This window comes from Pelodiscus sinensis, chromosome 11, assembly GCF_049634645.1.
Source record: "Pelodiscus sinensis isolate JC-2024 chromosome 11, ASM4963464v1, whole genome shotgun sequence".
NCBI classification, from domain to species: Eukaryota; Metazoa; Chordata; order Testudines; family Trionychidae; genus Pelodiscus; species Pelodiscus sinensis.
Window position 1 is genome coordinate 11,016,057 of NC_134721.1, and position 19,043 is coordinate 11,035,099.

At 41.9% G+C, this 19,043-nt stretch overlaps 1 protein-coding gene across 2 annotated transcripts in view; it reads right to left on the minus strand.

The window, feature by feature from the left end:
- SHQ1 (SHQ1, H/ACA ribonucleoprotein assembly factor) overlaps nt 1-19,043 on the minus strand; it is a 119,896-nt gene that overhangs the window by 81,701 nt on the left and 19,152 nt on the right. For both annotated transcript variants that reach the window (XM_075938646.1, XM_075938647.1), the window contains exons 8-9: nt 6,205-6,359; nt 3,363-3,416 (exon numbers count right to left, since the gene is read on the minus strand). In XM_075938646.1, coding sequence (XP_075794761.1) covers nt 3,363-3,416; nt 6,205-6,359 — 209 coding nt within the window. The remainder of the gene's footprint in view (nt 1-3,362; nt 3,417-6,204; nt 6,360-19,043) is intronic.

A 19,043-nucleotide genomic window follows, 5' to 3' on the forward strand; every position in this document is an offset into this window, starting at 1 on the left:
GAAATAATCGTAGCGTCTTTGGAATGGTGTATAAATCTTTGTCCTATATGGTGGGGTGTACATTCCGAGTGATCGCAATGTTGTTCTAGTGTCCTTGCTAGAATGCAAAACTGTAAGTCTGTCTTTTCACCGAACAATGCGTCTTTCTCAAATGGCAAATCTTCAAGTTTTGCTTGAAGCTCCTTGGGACTCCCGCGGATTGAAGGAACGAGGCCCTGCGCATGACTACAGCAGTGGCAGTGGTGAGGGCTGCAATGTCTGCCGCATCCATGGCAATCTGGAGACTGGTTCAAGTGGCAGCATAACTCTCCTGAACCACGGATTTAAGAAGAGGCCTCTTAGATTCTGGAAGGCCTCCCATCAGGGCTGTCAGCTTTGCATAGTTATCAAAGTTATGATTTGATAAATGCGCGAGGTAGCTGGCGATCCTGAGGTAGTTGTTAGCAAAGTTGAAGAGGTGTACACTTTTCTCCAAATAAATCGAGCCTTTTTGACTCTCTGTCTGCTGCATTGGGTTTATACTGCGGAAAGCCATGATGATCTCCTTCTTGATGGTGGAGGCAGAGATAGTGAGGGAGCCGATGAAAATGCAGGAGGCGGCAAAGCTGGGGAAGGACTATGAATGTGGTGGGTCTTTGCCAGAGCTTTGGCTAGTGCTGTCCATTCCGGTCCCAAAGATGGTGCCGCGTGCTCCGGTACCAATGCCGGTGACTATCGGTGATGTGTTGCACCCGAATCATGATGAGTCCGTGCCGATGTCGGTGCCGATTGCACCCTTGGTGAGACCGGTACTGGCATCGGTGCCAAGGGTTCACGAGTCGGTGCCGGTTGTCCTCGGTCCCGCGATCCGGTTCATGCTGTAAAGTCATGCGCTGAGGTCGGTGCCGTTTGCTCCCGTGCCGAGGCTGTCAGTTCCTCTGGTGAGGAGCTTGAGTTGGAGAAAGTAGAGGCGGCCCATAACGGTGCCGACTGTGCCTGGGGTTCTGTCGGCAGAGACGGTGCCAATGACTTCGGTGCTGAAGCTTCCAGTTCCATCACTGGAGAGGTCGCAGCCGCCTAGCGAGAAATGCCAGGCAAATTTTTAGGTGCCTTGGAAGCTGAACGGGCACTTGAAGCAGAAGTGTCCGACTTAGACCCCGAGGTAGTTCTGCTGTGAGGAGTCAAAGGTAGTGATCTACTTGGGGAGGGCCTGGGCCTCTTCGGAGGAGCCCTGGATGGAGAGGAGGTGCTCCGTTTCTGCGGCTGCTGAGCAGGCAGAGGTGGAGAGGCTGAACCAGCAGGTTGGAATGCCTTATCAAAAAGAATCACGCGAAGCCTCATTTTGCGGTCATGGCGAGCCCTGATTGTGAGTTTTGAGCAATGTACACATTTTTGCGGTACATAGCTCTCGCCAAGGAAGTGGATACACACCGCGCAGCCATCGGAGGCAGGCATGGCATTGCAGCATAGAGAGCATTTTTTAAAACCAGGAGAGCCCGACATTTTTTATATTTACGTTGCTCCTTTCCCTTTTCTCTCAGTTCTTTCTTTCTTTAGAATGAAAACTTAACGGTCTATATGGTAACAGGAAAAACTTTTTTGAACAAGAAGGAGAGACAATTCGCTCCATCTGCAGCTTGAGGCGGTTGAGAGGAACTGGATAAGACCAGATCGCGCAGTGCGAGAGAGCGCAAACGCCGCAAGATGCGCCCCTCCCCCACGCATGCGCGGTCCGACTGACTATGGCTTTGAACATCTCCGTCCTGCAGTGCCAGGGAGCCAGCACCTATCGTGGAGCATCCACGGGGACATCACTCGAAGAAGAAACATAAGTTATAAATGTCAAATGTTGTGGTGATACTTGTAGGGGTCAATTGCAGAAGAACTCTGTACGTGTGAAGTATAGGGATGAGTAACCCCCCGATATTTCCAAACTGCCACAAACAAGGTAGAGACACAGTATTTAAAGCTGCACCAGATCACAGCAATTTGGATGGGCTTTGGGTACCAGTGCCTTGGAAGCTGAGACAGTCTCCCACTTCATCCACAACCGAAACGGGTTCCCCAGCTAGCAGAAGGGACGTAAGAAATGCTGCTTTTCCTATCATGTTGTTCTTTTAGTTAAGGGGCACAGCTGATAACGGTCAGGAAATAAACTGCTTGTGTTTGACAGATACCTGCACAGCATGTCTTTGTACTTTGAGAGCCCAGTGTCAGACCTCAGACTTACTCCTGCCTGCAACAATACTCTCATTCAATATCATTATGGATCACTAGTTTTGCAAATTTAACTGGGAGAAACATGAAGGCAGAATTACAGAACTGCTTTAAAATAATATATGATCAGTATGCCCTCAAACAGAAAATATACTTGTTTGTGAGAATTAAGTGTAAAAACTATAACAATTAGAATAATCCTTTCTAAAACTAATTGCCCAGTAAAATAAAGTCACTTGCCAATTTTTGCAGTTATTTTTTAAGATACTTTTCAAAGCTTCTGATTGACAGTTGCTGTCTTACTATCCAAAGCTGCTTTCAGTCAGAAGATTATCTCTGGCTTTTGTTCCAACAGCTGGAGTTTTATACCATTATTTTCTAGTTGTATGAATGTGGTTGTACTTAATATGCATACTTGACAAATATTTTAGTACAGGGGTTCTCAAACTTTGTGATACCACGACCCCCCTCTAAGTTGCTCGTGACCCCCTGGGGGGTCAGGACCCAGTTTGAGAAACGTGGTTTTAGTATATTACAGTATCAAACTGGTAAAAGAACTACTGTTTTTTTATAACAAGAAGAAAAATCCTAGTTTAATCAGACCATAGCTTTGCTAGAATATCCTTACTATTGATATATCACAAAACCCATCCAACCAGATAAGTTTTATTAATTCAAGGGGAAATGTTTATGTGGTAAGAATGATATATTTGATACTTCTGCAGAGTGACAATCCAGTCCATGAGAGAAAGAAAAAGCACCTGATTTTGTTCTGACTTATTTATCAGATGCAGGCATCTTGCCAAAGAATTTGTTTCTCTTTCTCAATGCTGCTGTTAGTCATATACACCAGTGTTCCATCTAATAGACAATACAGTTTGCTCCTGGGGTGGTGAGAGTGATACCAAAACTTTACCAAATCTCTGTGCAGTACAAAAATATATCATTTACAATAAGCTAAGCCTGAAAGTATACGATGCACTTCCTGAAAGATACATTTAAAATAATTCTGAAGTCTATTTTGGAAGTTAAAACACGTAATTAAATACAGCAAAAGGACATTGAGACATTCAATACATCTCTAATTATGAATGAGCAGAATGTAGCACACAGTAATAACGGTATTTTAACCACCCACACACTACAGTTCTTAAAACTCGCCTTACCTCGAACCAGCACAAAGTTGCACTCAGTTTTCTGATATTCCATGCTGACTCAACCTGATTTTTGGAGAGAGTAAGAAGGTGATAGCATAAACCAAATATTATTTAATTCAACATTAAAAATTACTGGTGAACTATTTTCTAATATTCTTTCATTAGTAATTTAAATGTTTAAAACTGAAAAGGTTAATATTTATTAATATAATAGTGGAACGTGCGTACTGAAATGATTGGGAATATCTTGCTCACGCACAAAGCCTTTAAAACACAACAGCAATTACAGAAAAACTGTACTGTAGTAGGATTTTGTCTCTTAGTAAATACACTTTCCTCCAAGCAAACAGCACCTTGAATGTCTGCCCAATGAATCAACACAGCTCAGATTGAAATGCCTTTTTTTTCCTCTGAAAACTGTTCAAGGTTTTTGGCTTCCAAAGGGAGAGCTTAAGCCAGCAATGCATGTACAGTGTGGTTCTTCTTAAAGCATGGCAGATTCATGGGATTTGTAAGGTATTATGCTCCAGAGAAATGAGAAGGAGACAGGAATTCCAGGATTATAATCCTGGCTCTGATGCAGATTTGATTTGTGACCTCGGACAAATCATTAACTTCTGCATCTCTTGGTTTCCTTATTTGAAAAAAAAAATCAGTACAACATTTACCCCTCTATCTCACAGGGCTATTGTAAGGATAAGTTGACGTGTTTGCAGAGAACACTGAAATTATGAAGTGCTATATAAAAACAAATTTTATTATTATACTGTTGAAGTGTACAGACCTGCAAAGTTCTGCACACAACTCTAATGTCTATCCTTAAGGATTCACTCCAATCAGGAGACAGCAGAGCTATTCCTCTCAGGGATGGGCAATATGTGACCCAGAAGCCGACTCCGGCCCTCGGACTGCATCTGGGCGCTTCCTATTTAAATATATATCTTGCTGCCCGTGCCACTGAATTTCCAGGCTGTGGCTCAGGCAGCAGGATCCTATTTAAATGGCTCATGGCTGCAGGTTGCGGCACTACCCTGGGCAGGGGCCAGAGTCACAAGCCTTTAAATAGTCACAGCAACCCCAGGTGGCTGCCAGGCAATGCAGTAGTGGTGGGGCTGGGAGCCGTGAGCTGTTTGCTGTGTTTCAAAGCCTCCAGATCCAGACAACTCTTTGGGGAGGCTAGTGCCCAGAACCGACCTTTCTGTCCCAGGCCCCGTCCCTTCCGGCATGGAGCTGGCCCTTGACCATGTACCAAAATGTATTAAGTGGCCCCCTTGCAAAAATTATTGCCCAACCCTGTTTTATCTGTTCCATTCTGGTAGCTAAATATGGGGAAGTAACAGCCCTCATAGAGTATTAAGCCTGGTCTGCAGGGCGTCTTCCTGGCCAAAGTACAGCTGAACGCTGCCTACTCTCTCAATCTGTGGCATAGGGGGATGAAGGAAAAGTTCTCTGGAGAAGGGGAGAGAACACAGCTGGAGACTATGGGGCTTATGGCCCACAGGAGGCTATAAAAAATACAGTAAAACTCCAGTGGTCCGGCATCCAATGGTCTGGCACCATCTGGAACCCGGAAGTGCTCCGGGCAGCCGGACAACTGGAGCTGCTCTGCCCCCAGCTTTCCCGAGTCAGTCGCTGGTCAGTTTCAGCAACAGCTGACTTGGGGACGCCTGGGGCAGAGCAGTTGGGGCGCTGACGGGTTGGTTCCGCAGCGCCGAGGGGCACATCCCCCCCACTCCACACCAGACACCTCATAGTTCCCCCTTCCAATAGTCTGGCATATCTGATGATCCGGCACCCCCTGGGTCCTAAAGGTGCCAGATTATCGGAAGTTTACTGTAGAATGTAAGTAAAAGGAGACTTATGGTTACTCTTATATGGGGAAGGTCTAGAATACCAGAGGTGCAAAGGTGGCTTAAAGAGACCTTTCTCCACAACTTATGGTGAGGGAGGGGGAACAGAATATTCAGAATTGGGGCCAAAGTTTTCTGTAGATGTTTTGAAGCTTTCAAAAGTTTTTCTTGAGTTTCTTTACCGACCTTTTCATTATATGTTTTCCCATGCATAGCACTGCACTCTAAGAGGCATTTTAAAACAAAAACAGAGTTGCTTTAAAGCAGTGTTTCTTAAACTTTTTAAGACTGAGGAACACCAAACAATATTTTTTTTATGGGGAACATCTGCGGGCTGGGAGGGCAGTCGCAGCGGGAGCTGTCTACGGGCTCCGAAAGGGACGAGGGAGCAGAATTCTTTCTGTTCTCTCTGCGGAACACTTCTGACTGCCTCATGGCACACGGGTGTGCCGTGGAACACAATTTAAGAAACACTGTTTTAAAGCGTCAAAGCTATGTAATTTCCTCAACTGAAGCAATTCAAAACAGCAACTTCTCTGGAACTCTAGAACCCTATCCTTCCTCCGACATACCCACCATGACAGTGAACATTACCAAACACTGCTATTACAAATAATTCTCTTGTAAAAATATCCAGAAAAAAACATTAAGAAAACCAGTATCAAACAGCTGTTCTTTCACGTAGTCCCTATCAGGATAATCAAGTCATAGCATAGCAGTGACCTATGAAAAAACCTGAAAGTGATTCATTTGTTTTTATATCTCCTGCACCACACCCTTTCTTTCCCTTTCACTCCCACAGCTAAATGGAGCACTAGTATGACAATTATTTGGAATGATACCAATTCTAAGTAGCTGCTTGATAGGCTAATCTAGAAATACAACATTTAATTCTGGAACAAAGTCCAGTTTAAAAGCCACACCTTCTCGATGGCAAGTCAAGGTCTTGTACACAGGCTTCCGAGCCACTTCTAAAGTTTCATTAAGGAAAAAATACTTACGTTCTTGTCTCCTTCATTAATACAAATTTCATAGCAGTATGCCAGAAGGATATCAATTAAACTGAAATACACTTGATGATGGGCTCTTTTATCCAGCAGGTAAGATGTATTTGTGAATTTTCTCAGCTGGTCTTTCTCTTCTTCTGACAAGGAGACTAGGGGGGAGGAGGGGAGACGTAAAAGGACAACAGATGACAAATTAAAACCAAAAGGTTCCTTTTACCAAGAAGTACACTTCTTCCACAATCTCATGAAACCAGACTGGTTACCAATCACATATTAAAAACATTACATATCTCTGAGAGAAAAAAGCCTAAATCATTCTTATCAGTCCTTTATTAAACACTTATTTACTTGATTTCCAGCTTATCTACATGGGAAAGTTAGTGTGCAGTAAGCCAGGTATAAATTGAAAGTGTACCAGTAGCTACTCCGCTCTAACTCCGTGTGGACACTCTTAGGATGCACTAAGAGTGCCCTCAGGTGGCTTAGCTTAGTACACTTCCAAAGCATATTAAGCAAATGAGCACAAAAACTCTATCAGTGCCAACACTGGGGATGTTAAAATTAGATTAATCAACTAATCAAAGAGTTGATGGAATTTCCATTAAATATTCAATTAACTGATAAGGGCGCTTCCGCTTTGAAATGTAGCAAGAGCCTGCCTGGCGGCTGCTACATTTCATCAGTGCAAGTGCCACGCTGTGCGTTCCATCTTCGAACTATACCAGAGCCCCAGGAGGGATTCTTGTGCATTTCAAAGATTGAAACAGCACCTGGAGCCCAGGCTCCATGCAGTGCTTCCGCTCTGAAATGTACAAAAGCCCCAGTGGGGACTCTTGTACATTTTAAAGGTGGAACGCCGCTGCTGCGCTCCTGCTCCCTCCCACGAAGCTGGACTGGGGGAACCGGCTCTTAAGCCGGCTCCCCCCAGCACCTTCGTCTCTCCTCCCCCATCCCCTTCTCCACAAGCTTCCTCTTTCTGATAGAGGCAGCAAGGGTGAGGAAGCAACTAGTGGGTCGACTATCGGCTAAGCTTTTGCTTACTGGATAGTCGACTAGTTGATTAGTCGTTTATAACCCTAGCCAACACAGGGAGTTAGTGTGGAGTAGTGAGTACATACCAGCTTTTGCTGGTCCCGCCCCCACGTACACACCTTCATAAGCTCTTACAATTCCAAAGGCATCAACCATACAAATAACTCTGTGTGGGCAGATCCTTGTACCCATATCTAAAACCACCCTGAAAATGTCAGGGCTCAGTGGGGTTGCAGAGATATCCTGTACAAAACTCTGCAAAATTGGCCAGGGCCGATTTTCAGTGACTGAAAAGTTCTGAACTTCTTACCAAGGAAACAAATTATTAGCATTCCCAGAGCAGTGGCAGGATACAGAAAACACATTCTCTGTTCTCACTGAAAAGAAAAGATCCCTCCTCCCCCTCAAAAAACAAAAAAACACAAGAGTAATTCTGTGTGTCTGACTCTAGTCAAGTGTGATTTTAGACCCGAATTTCTACTTGAACACAGTTTAGAAGCTGTCCTGGTTTATTGGCTGACAATCTCTTTCTAACGTTGAATGAAGATCAAGAGTGAAATCCTGTCCCTATGTCCATTACACCATTCATTTCAATGGGAGTCAGCATGTCACCCCATTGTTCATGCTTATATTTTTTCTGTCTGTTGCTTTTGATACTGGTGCTCACAACAGGTCTGCAGACCTTCATGGGAACAGATGGGATTGGCTCTAGGACAGCTATTCTCCTTTCTTTTTTACATTACCCAGGGGACCAGACTGGGCAATTGCCCTTCTGAGCCAAGGATATTCTGTCATAAATGTTCTATTTTCCTTCTTCCTGTTTACCATGGGGCGGAGGGGGGGAGGCGGCTATAAAGGTAGTTTAAAGGGAAGGTATGGTATACCTGCTTTCAGCATATTGTCAATGCCCTGCTCTCTGTTCAACTATTGGAGAAATCTGACATCTGAAAACTAGAGCTTCTGGAGGTTGACATTAGCTAAGGGCAGCCAGTAGACTAAACTGAGGAAAGATTGAGTTAATGGAGTTAATTAACAGTAAGTACCTGAAGTTATTGCATACCGGAAGAAGTACTCCAAACAGTGACCAAAATTATATTAGTGCATATGAACAAGGGAGCAAGCCTGCCATTTGCAAGTCAGGTTCACAATCTCAGTGCCTTTTTTGTTCCCCTGCTGCTTTCAGATGTCAGGTAGCAGCAGCTGCCGAGCTCTCTTTCCATCACATGTAATTGTCAAGAAGGTCATGGCCCTTTCTTTCAGATACAGACATCAGCGGAGCCAACTGTCTCTTTACAGTTTAAGGCTGGATTACAGCAATGTGCTTCACATGAGGGTGTATCTTAAACCCGTTCAGAATTTCTAGCTAGTGAAGAATGATCTGCCTGCTTATTAAGCATACTAAGAAGCGGCCTAGTTACTATATTATCAGTAGAAAGCACATTACACTCATGCTGCATCATTTGAATTGTCTTCCATTTTAGCTCTTGGTTTTGAATTCTAAAGAACTAAAATTATTTCAGTTTCAGCTATTTGAGGGGTCTTGTTATTCCTTATGTATTAATCTTGCAGTTGCAACTTTCTGAGATGCTCAAGCTTACAACCATTAGGTTTAAACAAAGGATGTTTTGGTGGCCAAGCGCTGTCTGGAATTCTGGAACTGACTTCCACCTTTACTCTGACATTACTCAGATTTAATTATATTACTTTCCCATACTCTTCCACAGTGCAGGAAAAGAAGCTAATCTGTGTTGAAGGGAGCAGGAGCTCAATGGGTTGGAAATTCCTGTTATGATCATTTTAATTAAGTTTTGATTGTACGTATTATTTTGCAACTAGAACACTGTTACAGGTACTTTTAAAAGCATGAATAAATATAACATATCCACTGTTCAGTTTTATTCCAAGAATAGATATGAATAACCCCATTTTACTGCGCTACTAACACTCTTAAAATGTCATGTAAAAAAAAAAATCACATGTTCTGATTAGCTGCTGAAAGCAGAATACTAAGAACACGTCTGGGTCCTTCTTGGAGATAGATGCAAACCAATATAATTTAGTGATCTGATATATTATATTAGCCATTTATTATGTCACTTAAAGATTTTTACTGCTAGATTTGCCATTCAGGAAAAATTTCTACCTGAATCCAAAATTGGCACAATCTCTAGTGTACACATAGAAAATTAGTCCCACATATAAAATAACCTAAACTTATCTGCTAATTTCTGCTCTCTCACGAGACTTGTTTTCTAACGGAATCCGAAGAGAGTGGTGTACAACATCTTTTCTGATTACTGCATAAATGAAATGCAAAAGGACTCGGGAATAATCCTTAAACTACAGAAGAGACAGATGACTGATTAGAAGTGATCCTTGTGCAAATTTCTGACTATGTCAACAAGAAATCCCTTTAAAGCCAAATTAAGAAGGCAAAGAACCTGATCTAAAAATGCTTCATTAAGACTATCTAGAAATTTTATGTCAGCATTTGAGGAGTGGTGCTGGTGGTGGTGTGGCAGTGTGTTGTTTAGAGTTTTTCTTCAGTTACCTAATCTAGAAAATATTAAGCACATTTCTTTAGGATTATTAGAGTATTTCTCATAATTACACTGCATAAACAAATTTATCTTTTATGAATAAACCCCTTTTCTTTAACAAATCCATGTCACATTTCTCCAACAATTCCATTAAATCCAGGAAATGTGTGTTTATACTAGAATATTGCTCACAGTTTTATACAATTCACAACTTCATGGCTACAAACAATCTTCCCCGTAAGACAGAAAGTGTTCTTGCTTGGCTCAAGAGTTTATCTAAACATACCAAAAATACTACAAATGTAATGGACACCAAAGACTCCAGCACATATGCACATTCTCAAGGCATCAGACTGAAAATGGGAAAAAAATGTACTTGTTTCTTTTTGAAGATCTTTATTGTCTTTATCCGCCTCAAAAGCATTACATGGTTTCATTTTAGTTCATAGTAAACATCTTTGAGAACTAAACATTTCTTTGGAATGAAGCCAACTTACTTCCAAGTTCCCAGAAATTCAAGCCCATCATATCTTGTGAAAGTTGATCTCTTTCTGTTGCTATGGTTTAGTGACAAATAACAATTTAGCAAGAATGATGGCAGTTCAACCTTATTCTCCATCAGTACAGAATGATTTAGCATCCCTCCCTTATATCACATATACACTGAAGGAGCCAGATTCCAAAACTTTCAAAGGGATTTGCCTATAAACTCTTGTTGACTTTTTCAAAGAATTATCTGGCTCATTTACACTAACTTATTAAAACATTGCCCATGTGGGTTTATAGATAAATTTGGAAAACAACTGATTTCTGAAAGAACATAACATGAAAACATTTGCATTTTGCTACATTAGGGTGGGTTCTAACGTGATATCAGAAACTATCCCATCAGGGTGTCCACACTTAAAAGTAACGTCAAATTGGAAAAAACCTCAAGTCATATTCAAATTTCAACTAGCTTCCAACAGAGAAACCTCAAAAAAGGCTATTCTAAGATCTATTCCATTCATGTATAAAAGGAAATTTCACCCTACTGAGGCCAACATAACTATGCCAAAACGGAAAACAGAAAAGACGAGCACCTATGAGAGACTCTAGCGGTATGTCTAGATGGCCTGCAGCAGCAAGTTTCAGAGCCTTGGTCAACAGGCTTAAGCTACCACATTAACAGCTGTGAAGATACCAGAGTACAAGTTCTAGGGCGAACTGCAAACTCTGCTCTCCTCTTCCCTGCTCGCCATCCCTGCTCCTTAGGATTCAGAGCCTGAGCTGAAATGTCTACACAGTTATTGTTAGTGTGGAAACCCAAGTTCCACAAGCCTGAGTCTATGGAACTCAGACATTAGTTGCTGCAGTCTGCCATAAACTGTGTCGATCGGGGTCTTAAACTCCTGGCTCACGGGCCATATAAGGGCTGGAGCATATTTGCAAACCTGTTCACCAAGCTCCGCCCCTCCCCATTACCACCTCACCCTCTCTCCCCTACAGCATCCTGTCTTCAAGGGACTCAGCCTTGGAGATTACCAGGGGAGCCTGAAGCACAGTGACATCAATGGTCAGGCGCCCCTCCCATGCCCCACACGGCGGCAACAGCACTCCAGCTTATAATGGAGCCCAGGATGGATATAGCTAGAGAGAAAAACTGCAACTGAAAACCATTCTGATCAAAACTACAGAAAGAAAAGTAACATCAATGCCAACACAAACCCAATACATGGAAACACCAGAAAATCCTCAAGTAATAATCAATCTTCCCCAAAAGATAACCAGATCGGACACCCAGAGCCTTGGATACAAAAAGACACACTGCTTGACTTCACTACTTTCAAGACACTGTATGAATTATATAAAATCCCAAAAGATATGGGAGGCCCCCTGCTGGTGGCAAAGCTCTTATGTAAAGTGTTTAAGTATGTGTAATTACATGGAAATCAAACAAGCTTCAATACATAGTGAATAGTAAAAGGCAGTATTGTAAAGGTTTCAATTTACCTCTAAAACATGTCAAGGTTTAAAAACCTCCAAGGGAATTATTAGTCACAAACAATACATATACAAGATATGTCAGGAATTACCAACCTGAGACAACAGAATTTACCGATGTACATTGTCAAAGAGCCACAGTAAAAAGTAATGATTTTTACACACACACACACACACACACACACACACACACACACACACACTTGTGTTTGTATAAATGCGGACACACAATCATCATATAATTTGCTAATGTATATTGTAAATTATAATGAAAACTTACCCTTTTACTTAGTGGGACTGCTGGCAATCCTTGTTTTCCACAATTCTCTTGAAGTTTGATTTGTGTTCAGTTGTGCTTACGCATAGCAGTTCTCTTTAGGGGCTGTCTGCCAAAACAGATTGGTGCTGGGATTTCATACGTCTGAGTGCTGAGAAAACACACTCACAAAGATAAATCGAGGCAAACACTGAGATTAATGTTAAGCATCTCTGACGTTGGGGTATTTATCCTTTGGAATAGATTTCCAGAAAGTAGGGTTCCGCTTGGTCTTCTGAACAGATTTCCATCTGTCAACTTCCAAAAGTTCTATTATTTCCATCTGCAATATGGCTAACAGGGGATTCAGACAAATCAGCTTCAGCACTAAAAGGATCAATCGGAAATCTGATTAGAGGTCTTTACCGCAAGAAATCTTAGAAACTTTCCTCAAAGCTGTCTTTAGGCTCTTTAATCATGCTTGCATATCTAGTTGTGCTCCATTTTAGGGGTTCTGCTTCATATTCTTTTGATCTAGTTTGAAGTTGTGTCATTGAGGGAAAATGTGTCAGCTCTTCCTTAAGCATTTGTCTGTGAAACAAATGCAGTTTGTTCATGAATGCAAAGATGCTTTGCACTAGATCAGACAGCAACCAAATCTTTCCTTATAAGTCCACATTTAGTTTATCCAAATGCAGCAGCATGTCTGCAAGAAATATATCCTTTCTTATCCTAGTCAAATCTAGAACGCACCCAGGATCTGTGAGCTCAGGGTATATTCTATGCTTATCTTCTTCATAAGCAATCCTACTGGTTCCAGGAGCTCAAAAAAACCAGGAAATAATATCACCTATTGACACCCAACTAAATGCACAAGGAAATGGCAAATTAGCAGGGGAGCTGTCTTCATCTAGTTCTTCAATTAGATTTGTAAAGTGTCTGTAACTGAGGGCATATGAACAAATGAAATTCATAATGTGAAAGAAGGTTTCATTGTATGATCAAATTTGAGATTTTTGGATATCAGTTGCTCTCAATAAATAATTCAGTGAAATGCCCAAAATTTGGGAATGCTCGTGTCAGATTTACAAAGTCCCTACTAAACCATTTGCAGATCCCCACATGGATGGAGCCCCACCCACTGAATTGGCAACGAGCTTCTGTAAGTGCAAGTGTTCTATCGCAACTACCAACATCAATGCCTCTTTTAGATCTCCTCCACAAGTTCCATCCTTTATCAAGGATATCGTCCCTTACAACAAAGTCATCAGACACAGTGCAGATAAATATTGATAAATGAGGTTTATCTTGTACATCGCACAACTCATCCACAGCATGTTCAAATACATAAGAATTGCAGCTGTTCTTGCAACTTTAGCAATGTCACGGTTCTGGCTATAGATTCTGCATTCTATAGTGTCACGGTGTGAAAGCTGACGGCCAGAAATTTTCTTCTGTAGATTCTCGTTCTCTGGTGACAGGATTAAAATCAGTGAGGCGCTTTTTTATGAACTCGCTTTCAGAATAGAGCTTTTTCACATGGGTTATGTGCCAGGCCTCATAATAGGAAGCTAATGTTATAGTCTGCCATCAATTGGCATGTCTGGGCTTCCAAATCCATTTTATTTTCCAAAGTTTCCAGTTTTAAAGTGGAGAGTTCAGAGTCTTGTGGAAATCCTTGATCCATATGTGCATGGCTCCAAGTCTGCAGATTTGAACTGGGATACACGTCTGGAAAAGACAACAGATGGCCTTTTCATGTTCAACGAAAAAGTACTTGATCTCCAACTCCTGTTGAAAGCCTCAATTTTCTTCATTTTTTTCCCATTCTTGCTTTTAGATGGTGCACAAAAATTGAACAAAAATGTCCACAGCAGCACAGTGTTCACACTCCCACTTTTGAGTCCAAACTGAGCAATGCATTCACCACACACAGTCCCATAACATCAGATGTGAGATGACATAATGGATATGGATGCTAGTCACCATTTGCTTGTGAAAAGATTCAAGGAGACACAGGCATTGACTTAGCAGCTCTGCCCAGACCGTCCCCCCATTGCCACTCCTTCCCAAGTCCTCACCCCACCTTTACCCACCCCTCCTCCAAGAATGCCAGATCCTCAGTCCTGCAGCCTCCTCCTAGTGTCTCCTACACACCATGAAACAGCTGATCATGGCAGGTGAGAAGTGCAAAGAGGAATGAGGAGGTGCTCACAGGTGGGGTCACTGATGGATGGGAGCCACTAGAGGAAGCTGGGCTGATAGGGCTGCACTACAGGGAATAGTTAGTTGTTTGAACCTCCTTCTCCTAAAATCATAAAGCAGCATTGACAGTTATTCATTAATGCTACTACAGCTTTTCTAGGTTTTTGAATAAAAGGTGTTACATAACTGCAGGGTGTTGTGCACCTAACTAGTGGTTTGATTCCACAGTTGCTGAACACTTCCCTTGGAACTGTCCCTCGCCGTGTAGGATTGCAGTAAAACCTTAACATTACATTTGCACTTATCCCTCACTGAGATGCTACAGCATTCATTATATTGGTAAAGTCAGTAACACCTCTGATTCACGCTGGTACTATAAAACAGTATTGGGGTAAAGTCAGCAAAGATTTATGCACTAGTTTTCAAAAATGTATGATATTATATAGTAACATGCATTACTATGATGATTTCAATTATGCTCAGACACTCTACGCTGTATCCCAGATCCATAAGTACTTAGATATTGTACAGACAGACACTAAGAGAGTCTCCTCCCTAAGGTTTTTCAATAACATACTGTATTGGAAATCTAACACACACAAAATGCACTGAGTTAAATAAACATCTTTGTTCACCTCCAGCCTCTCTGAATGCTACTGACAAACTCATCTTTCTTTCCCCATCACTCTAAACACATCATGCTCTTTACAGTCCCTTTCAAGGCCATCCTGAGGCATACGCAGCTGCATAGGGCACTGTTGTAGTGCTCCAGATTTAATGATGCCCTATTCCGCATATGCTTAGGAACAGCAACTCCGCTTCCCGCCCCATGAACTCAGCACGGGCTGCAGCGATCTCCATCCCCTGACCACCCTGACCCATCCCAGCCTGCACCCAGCCCCCGATCAACAGGTAAAGGCTTGGGATGGAGGACTCAGAAGGAACAGAGGACAGGCATACAGCCAGTAGCTGGAAAGAAGTGGCAGTTTCTCCTTCAAAAAGCTATTTTTCTCTGGCCAACAATGCAGCTGCCCTCTGCTCGTCCCACCCGCTGCTACAACTGCAGGTGAGCCTCCCTCCCTGCCCTGCTCCAGGGTTGCAAACTCCCCCAGACTGGACGCCACTGCAGCAAATGGTGTCCTGTCCAGGAGAATTGGCAACCCCATGGCCTGCACAGCTTCTGCCCCTGAGGCCCTTCCCCCCCACAGGTGGGGGTCCGTGTGCTATTGCTGGACTGTGTAGTAGAGACATCTCATCATTTCACACTCTTTATCTCAATTTCACGTTTCTGCTCCTGCCTACACGTACATCCCTGAATATTCATCACTCTCCTGTTTTCTACTAAATCCATTTCCCTACATCCTTTGTCCTCTCTCCCACAAGCACTTCCATGCCCTCCCCTGTGAATCTCAACTTCTCTCTTCCTCCAAGACCGTCCCAAAACTATTTTCTCCATGGTCCATGAAAAACAAATCTGTAACTCCCTATAAGCTATATATAAAAAAGATATAACCCTTTCTTCTGCTCTTTTATGTTTGTGCCATCTTCTTAGACTGTAATATTTTGGGACAGGAGCCTGTATTTCATATGTTAGTAAAGAATATCTCAAATTTTGGGGTAATTCCTAAATAATAACTTTTCGCATATGAAAAGTATTAGCTGAAAGACAGACCAGTGCCATTAATATCACCTGTGCAGTGAATGCAAGGAAGACTTCAGAACACAGGAAGACAGCCACACCACTGTCGACCTATGAAACACCAGCTAACTAATTATTTGGAAATTTATGGGCTTATGGAAAGGCTTTTTAAAAGAAAACTGTTGCTGTTCTTAAAAAAGGAATCACACAGTCCTGGTCACTGGTAAGCATGATGGATTACTGAAAATAAAATAAATGATCCCTGGAGCACATAAATGCTATATTAAATACATATGTCAGCCTGAGTCTTTGAAGACTTTTATATTGCCTAAAAAGGAATTTTACTGTTTAGTATTTTGAAACAGAGTAAAAATGAACTTTAACCAAACTGAATGTGACTGTTCTAAAATGTAAAAGTCTCTCATCTGGCATCTGTACAAACAAGACTCTAAAAAATGTGACCCTCGCAGTGGTTTCCCCCTTATAAGGATGAAAAGTTTCCCCCTTATAAGAACAGATACATAATTAATAAGGATTTTTGAAGGATTATTTGACTTGAACTAGACACTGTGAGTATGAACAAAAATCTGAACCTTTCAGAGTAAGAAAATGATACTTATGCCACAAAAAACAATGAAGATGAAGCCTAGTCTCTAATGTTTCATTGGTATCCCAAGCATTTTGCAGCAAAAGCAGTTTTTCAGTCATCTTAAGGTATGAGGACTGTCATTCCAACTGAGAAGAAAAATCAGGAAGAAAAAAATGAACTGGAGATGCAGAGATTATAATAAACATTAAATACACAAGGGACAAAAGAAAGAAAAAACTTAGGACAATGAAACAGCAAATTAAAGGAAGATAAAAGAATACGGTGGGCATAAAAGCTGGAGGAAGAGACAGAAAAGGTTAATTAAAAGTAGATTCAAGGTAAGAACAGAAAACAGCTAAGGGCATTAAATATTAATGATACTAGCCTATCCAAAAAATCCAATAATGAAACATTAAGAGAACTGATGAAGTAAAAAATGAAACAATGGAAAATAAGCAAGGAGTAAAGTATGGGCAGTAATCAAACAAATAAAACCTTCAGTTAATTGCAATACCATACAAAAAGTAAAAAAGATATCTGTATTTCTATTTACTCCTTCCAGTCAAAAACAGAAGTAAATCAAGTGTTTTGTTGTACGTAACTGTTTATGACTAAAATCCCCTCAAGATAAATTAGTAAAAGCAGTACACAACAAAAGTTCAGCTGCTCTGTAGTTTGACATTTTCGATTGAAAAGTAAATTAAATATCACACTGACTTATGCCATCTTTCCATGAACTTCTATTAGCTTACACAGTATTTTACCACCCTTTGTTCATTTACAGGTATTCCTTTTACAGATGCAATACACTTTCCAATTTTGTCAGTTTTCGTCCATTCTCCCAGCAACATCCTACTATTGGACAGCCAGCTACCAATTTCCTGCAAATGCTATTAAATCCTAGACAGCATAGATTATCCAGAAACACAAGTGAGAGGTAGTATAGAATCATAGAATACTAGAACTGGAAGGGACCTTGAGAGGTCATTGAGTCCAGCCTTCTGCCCTCCCAGCAGGACCAAGCACCATCTAGACCATCCCTAATAGATGTCTATGTAACCTGCTCTTAAATATCTTAAGTATCTCGAGAGACAGAGATTCCACAACCTCCATAGGCAATTTATTTCAGCGTTAAACTATCCTGACAGTTAGGAAGTGTTTCCTAATGTCCAGGGCTCGACAATCGGGGCAAAAACCACTCGCCAGCCTCGCACCATGCATATGCGGACCACTGGTGAACGGGCCGACTGGCTGAAATCTACTCACCACGAGCGAGTAGATAAGCGTATTTGTCGAGCCCTGCTAATGTCCAACCTAAACCTCCATCGCTGCAGTTGTCCTATCGTCAGCGGCCAAGGAGAACAATTTTTCCTCACTCCTCCTTGTAACACCTTTTCAGATATTTGAAAATCGCTATCATGTCTCCTCTCAGTCTTCTCCTTTCCAAACTAAACAAGCCCAATTCTTTCAATCTTCCCTCATTGCTCATGTTCTCTGGACCTTTAATCATTCTTGCTGCTCTTCTCCAGACCTTCTCCAATTTCTGCATATCTTCCTTAAAATGTGGTGCCCAGAACTGGACATAACATTCCAACTGAGGGCTAATCAGCGCAGAGTAGAGCAGAAGAATGACTTCTCATGTCTTGCTCACAACACTCCTTTTAATGAATCCCAGAATCATGTTTGCTTTTTTTTGCAACAGTGTCACGCTGTAGACTCATGTTTAGCTTGTGGTTCACTATGACTCCTAAATCCCTTTCTGCATTACTCCTTCCTAGACAGTCGCTTCCCGTTCGGTATGTGTGAAACGGATTGTTCCTTCCTAAGTGAAGTACTTTACATTTGTCCTTCTTTAACTTAATCCTATTTGCCTCAGACCATTTCTCTAGTTTCTCAAGATCATTTAGAATTATGACTCTAACCTCCAAAGCAGTTCCGACCCCTCTGCAAACTTAATAAGCGTACTCTCTATGCCGTCATCTAAATTGTTGATTAAGATATTTAACAGAACTGATCCCAAAACAGACTCCTGTGAGACCCCGTTTGTTATGCCCTTCCAGCATGACTGTGAACCATTAACTACTCTCTCAGAATGGTTATCCAGCGAGTTATGCATCTACCTTACAGTAACTCCATCTAAGTTGTACTTGCCTAGCTTATTGATAAGATAAGCAATGGGAGGAGTGATATGACATGGGGCAAGTCTACACGACAAAATTACCGTATATACTCGAGTATAAGCCGACCCGAATATAAGCCGAGGCACCTAATTTTACCACAGAGAACTGGGAAAAAATATTGACTCGAGTATAAGCCTAGGGTAGGAAATGAGGCAGCTACTGGTAAATGTAAAAAATGAAGATAGATACCAATAAAATTACATGAATATTTATTTCAAAGAAAAACAATAACCTAGCTCTGTAAATGGAAAAGGGGGTCAACAAAAACAATATGGTTCTGCAGGCACGGCCACAGCTTAGCCCCCGCCGCCCCCACGTTCCGGCCCCCTCGCCTGCCAACGAGCCCCCTCTAAACGAGCCAGCGGGGGGGGGAGGCTGTGAGAGACCAGAGCCGGGCATCGATGGGCCA